The sequence below is a fragment of the Atta colombica genome, unplaced genomic scaffold (assembly GCF_001594045.1).
Source record: "Atta colombica isolate Treedump-2 unplaced genomic scaffold, Acol1.0 scaffold123, whole genome shotgun sequence".
NCBI classification, from domain to species: Eukaryota; Metazoa; Arthropoda; class Insecta; order Hymenoptera; family Formicidae; genus Atta; species Atta colombica.
In genome coordinates, this window is record NW_017259210.1 from 249,200 (window position 1) to 255,045 (window position 5,846).

Sequence of the window (5,846 nt, forward strand, 5' to 3'; positions counted from 1 at the left end):
AAAAATATTACAAGAACTTCTTTCATCAAGGAAGTTTAAGATAATTTTTAGAAAATCATCATAAGAAAAAAAATATTATAATCTTTTTAATATCCAGAAATCATTAATTTAATTCATCCATATCTAAATTCACAAGACAAAAGACCCAAGTGTCCCTCCCAATTTTAATGAATTTTTAATGTTGTTTTATAGACAAAAATAAAGAACATGTATTTTTCATGTATGTCATATGCACTTTTAAAAGTAAAATACCTCTTAGAAAAAAACTAATGTTTTTTTCAGAGTGAACATTAAAAAATGAGATAGCAAAAATTAAAATAAATAACGTTGAATGGCTTTTAAGATTATTTTAAAATAATAATTCAAAAAATTTTGTTTAAATAAAAAAATTTTATTTATACAAAGTAAATATTAAAAAAATCTTTTAATTATAATTATTAAATACTTTTAAAATTTAACATTTATTTCAAATATTTTTTTTACGATATTTGCTTCGAAAAAAAAAAAAAATCAATTGTATAAATCGGTTGTATAAAACAAATATTAGGCGTAGTAAAAAAAAATCCATTATTTTGCATGAAATTGAATGGAAAAATAATAGATTTTTTTTTACTATACCTAATGTATCCTTTATTTTCATCTATACAACAACATATTAGAAGTTCATCAAAATCAGAGGAATCCTTTCCCTTATTAGTTAGATATTGAAATTTAATCAATCGATTTCCCATTCAGTTTAATAAAATTAGCTAAATAACATAACGACATGGGCGATTTTGTCATTACCCTGACGAGATCGAGATTGCAGCCCGTAATTTTGAGGGACTGGTTGCCGACGGTGACTGTGTATTTGTATTCGCCTATGCTGGCGTCGTTGGTGGAGAGACTGTGCAGAAGGGACGAACGTAAACGAGAGTTGTGCTGTTGATTCTGTTGTTGCAATCGGTTGCTTTCATCCGACGCGCTACTGTTGAGTGAAGAACTAGAACCTCCCATAGCTCCTTTCTCGCCGGTGCTCTGCTCCAGTCTCACTGGCGATGCATTTCGTTGTATCGTATCTTTGATTAAGTCCTTCGCATAACTGAGAAAAAGAGAGTGATATTAAAAGCTGTTATGTGATTCGTTAAACATGCTATTAATTAAGTAGATCTAGATATAAATACATTTATTATTTAACTCAGTAAACTTCTACTTTATTACAAATATAGTATTTAAACATACTGAATCTTGTCCTCGGATGTTCCCGTGATTTGGACAAGTCGTTCTTTAGCTCCAGGGTTTACTACAAACCAAGATACAATGTATCAGCGGCGTAATCTTATCAATATTGATATCCATTTAAGAAAAAGATTTATGTGGTAGTTATCGTTAACATCTTTTACACAAGTCCAATGACACAGTTAATATGTTAAACATGTGATATTAAATTCTGTTAAGATATCGCCAAAGCGAAGTAAGTACGATATACAACGTATTTAAAACAATATTTGAACGTATATAAAGTAACATTTAAACATCAGATCAAAAAATCGTTTTACGCGTTTAAGTTAGGCGATAAAAGTATTAATTGAATGCCAACCTTCCCCGTCCATGTGGGACTCACAATATACAATCCATCTGTTGATCTGGCGTTAATAAATTGGTAATATAATATCTTTCTACTCGGCTCTTAAGGATGTATGTATAGAGGTGTATAGTCTCTGCGAAAAGTGACTAGAATTGAAAGTTTAATTTACATATAAAAATGAATGTTATGTACATATAAATATATAAAACAGTGCAATAAGATCAATATTTAACAATAAAATTTTATAGTTTAGATAAAAATTTCATTTTATCTTAATTGTTCATTTCTCATTGAAATAATTTGAAATCCAGATTTTAAATCGCCATCCAACTTATTACTTTCAAATACAATATAGAAAAATCTGAAATTTTTTTTCATAATAATTTATTAAAAAATACGTGTAATACATCCTTAAAACTGCGAGCACAATATTCATGTGTTTCACTCGTCAGACTGTTAAAGATACACATTCCACAAATTGATATAAATTGTATATATTATGTATTAGAGAAAAAAATATAATATTTCGTCCCATTTATACGATTTTAACAGAACAGAAAAAAAGAGAGAAAGGAAAACAAGAAAAAAATAAGTTTAATGTTTATTGCAAAATATAACACTTCTCCGTCATCACGTGAAAGAAAGCTGACGTGCCCTGCACTTCTCGATTAGTAGATCACGTTGCAAAAACTAAAATACTAACTCAATAGCCTGATCATGGTTAGATAAAACAGCTTTGTCATGCAAAAAGTGACTTGATGAAAAAATATTGGCTGCGACTTTTTATTATAGATTTATTTTTTTTATATATGTAAATGAGATTTTAAAAACAATAGCGAATATAAGTTTGCCACGTCAAACTTCAATGCTCAGTGGTGTGAGAGAAGATTAGAGAGGTGTTTTTGTGTGGCATAAGAAAGAGCCTCGTTCGACCAATTAATACTATTTTTGCGATGCATGAGCACAAAATGCTATAACAAGCCATGGCGGATCATTCATTGCTTTACCTCGCTGGAAGGAGATGATCGTCTGGCTGAGCTCTTCTATCATGTGAACCCGCCGCCCTTTTATTCCCATCACTGTATTTTCGTGTAAATTATTTAACAACAGAATGGCCAACATAATTGGAAAATCATTAAAAAAGTCCGATATAACCAAATTTCACTTTACATAAAAATGAGATATCATTGTTTCCATATCTCACATACAAATCCCTACTAATCACATCGCGACATACTAAAAATATTGGAAACAATTTATAAAGTAATATAACGAAAAGATTGTCAAAGACAAATTGTACAGACTGCATTTTAATCCGTGTAAAAATCAAATATACCTATTTAATTCAACAGATTTTATATAACAAGAATAAAAGTACAATGAAATTACCTTTGCCCGAATCACTGTTGCGAATGACGACCTCATCTTTGCAATAATTTTTCCCCGGTATGCGTGTAGGCTTCGCAAACTTTCCGCTATTCTTAATCACTTCCCCAGGTCCCAGAATCGGTGCTGAGGTGGGTGAAGTTAACAATGGGGACGACAGAGAGTTCGTAGGTGTATCGGGTACCGAATCGATCTGCTAGAATAAGAAACAAAATTATTTAATCTAATACTAAATAAAAAAAAATTAATACAAATTTTTTTTATAAATATTTTGATATAGATTCAAAATCCAGGAAATAAATTTGAATATTTTGATTCATTAAAATTTTATAATACTGTATGATTTTAAAATGCAATTTTGAAACTGATTATAGAGGAAAAAAATTATTAATGTTTTTCTTTTTTCTCTTTGTTTCCGTTTTTTACAATGAATTAAAAAAAAAATGAAAATTTTTGAATTACGTCATTATTGTAGCAAATTAGTAATATATTGAGACGCGCTTTATTTTCATCACTACTCTTATTTTCGCTTTTATATCTCGATTATAATTTTGAAAAGTTACACGAGTATAAAAATGCTATGAATAAAACGAGTTTTACCAACATTGTCTAAATGCGACAACTTCTGCATGTAGTACACGTCCATAGAATCGGTGTGACGCCATTGTTTCGCTCGCAGCTCTATGAGTTCCAGCAGATGAACCCTGGTCGTCAGATCTAATCTGTCGTCCTGGCTCCCATTTCTGATCGCCACAAAGGCCCGGTCCAGCTGATCTAGAATAAAAAAATAATTACTTGCAAAATTTTATTTAAACGCACGTAGAATTAAATCATCAAATTGCAATCTACCATGAAAAATCTATCCTAAAACAACAAGAAAGTATTTATTTACGTATACTACTAGCTTTGAAAAATACGTTTTGAGCCCAAAGGATTCTTTACCTTTGTAAATAGCTTCTAATTGGTTGGCATAGAGTTTCAGATGACTACACATAGAGATTACATTTATTTGCAGCGTTCGGTCATGGAAGCCATTGGTCAGTTGCATTGCAACATTGTCGATTAAGGACACTATATCCTCTACTGAAAAGTCAGAAGAAGCAAAGAGTTCACAAAGAGAGTCACCATCTAATACAAGAAAGAATAAATGCTTATCAAGATGCTTTACAAGAAAATGATTACACCTCCATACAGAATGCCTCATTTTAAATAATACATTAAGATTTTTGGAAAATTATGATAGATACGGAAAAATGTTTTAAACAAAAGTTTTATGGTTTGTATCAATTTTTTAAAATAGAAACCTTAATTTTTTATTGCATATTTTTGTATCTTATCTTGAGAGCTCTTCAAAACATTACAAAATATTTTTTCATTGAGTATACTCTCCGAGTTATAAGACTTGGAAGTAACTAACCAACTAACTCGCCAATGTCAGCATTACCCAAGGTATCACCTTATACAAGAGATTACGAAAGTTAGCTCAGGGGAGAATAAACATGATAAGATTTACCAGTCGTGATCCGCCCATCGACGGTCGAGTTGCGCTGGTTAAGCTTAAGCGGCCGTGGTTTTTCAAGCTTCTTTACGGTTCTGGCTCTGTTCAATTGTGCGGTAGCCATTGTGATCCTGCAACAAAGATACATTATAAATATATAATACATTAAAAAATCGAATGTCCAAATAATATAATCTTTACTTAAAATAGAAGTAGTTTTGTGGCTCCAAAAATAAGCAAATGTAAGTAAATTATCTAAATCAGCTTTTAATTTTAGTGCATAAATAATTAATATAGTTGTAAGACGATAAGATATAATTCGCAAACAATTGGAAATATATAATTATACTATTAATGAAGTTAATTGCATTGTTTGTTGACAAGTACATTCCAATTGTTTGCAAATTGTATCTTATTGCTTTATAAATATTATTGTGATTTCCTACAGGAAATTTATTTTATATAATTTTAATGTTTTAAATCAAGATAAAATAAATTTTCTGTGTAAAAAAAATCATAATAATATATTATAATAGTACATATATTCTAGGTCAAAAGTTTGGAAACTTTTAAAAAAATTGATTTTTTAAAAATATATTTAATTAATGTTTTACTTACTGAAAAATTCATAATACTTTTTAACAATAAAAACTTTTTAACAATAATTCTTTAGATTTAATATCAGTTATTGGATTTAAAAAATTATTGTTAAAAAGACATTGTTATAATGACGAATATGAATAAGTAATCCTCAAAATATTCCAATTTTTAAAAAGTATTTCCAAATTTTTAGTTTGGAGTATACATAATATTATTTAATACATTAGTATTAAAAATATTGTACTCAATATTAGCGTTAATCATTTGATATAGAAACGCTTATTCTAAGGAGAAAGCACACCGAGATTGAATGAAAGTTTCGTGCTGTACTGCCTTTCAATAAACTCACTTCTCTGTATGGAACAATTCATTAAGCAATACGAGAATTCGCAACGTCACTCGGTTTGTCCCAAATTCGGATTCTTTCGCAAGGTAAAAGTCTTTCGAAACACAAAAGATGACGGTGGTGAATCGCTGTTATCTTGCTCGGGTCGTTTCGCGGCGACGGAAATAATTTAATTTGCGGCGTCCACGTCGGTGTTCCCTCGTCGTCGCGCAAGCAGAGGACGAATCGCGTAGCAAAACAGAGCCGGCGTGAGAGAACAGTAGTAGAATCCCGGAATCTTCGCCCTTTCCACCCTCGTCCTCCAAAAATATACTTCATCCGCGCGACACACCGCGTAATGGCCACGTTTGCCGCGCTAATCGAGCTACAAAAATTCAGGCAAATCGTTCCTCTATCTATTAAAAAAATAACACGTCCACGTATATAATTATTTATATATATATATATAT

General features: G+C 30.4%; 1 protein-coding gene across 4 annotated transcripts in view; it reads right to left on the bottom strand.

Moving 5' to 3' along the window:
- Positions 1 to 5,846, bottom strand: part of LOC108694740 (eukaryotic translation initiation factor 4E-binding protein Mextli) — a 14,677-nt gene that overhangs the window by 5,750 nt on the left and 3,081 nt on the right. The window contains exons 2-9 of one of the 4 annotated variants that reach the window (XM_018204386.1): positions 5,401 to 5,761; positions 4,467 to 4,582; positions 3,896 to 4,036; positions 3,558 to 3,727; positions 2,957 to 3,149; positions 2,575 to 2,646; positions 1,222 to 1,282; positions 787 to 1,081 (exon numbers count right to left, since the gene is read on the bottom strand). In XM_018204386.1, the coding sequence (XP_018059875.1) occupies positions 787 to 1,081; positions 1,222 to 1,282; positions 2,575 to 2,646; positions 2,957 to 3,149; positions 3,558 to 3,727; positions 3,896 to 4,036; positions 4,467 to 4,575 (1,041 nt within the window). In that variant the 5' untranslated portion in view covers positions 4,576 to 4,582; positions 5,401 to 5,761. The remainder of the gene's footprint in view (positions 1 to 786; positions 1,082 to 1,221; positions 1,283 to 2,574; positions 2,647 to 2,956; positions 3,150 to 3,557; positions 3,728 to 3,895; positions 4,037 to 4,466; positions 4,583 to 5,400; positions 5,762 to 5,846) is intronic. The other 3 variants (XM_018204387.1, XM_018204385.1, XM_018204388.1) reach the window with 3 other exon arrangements.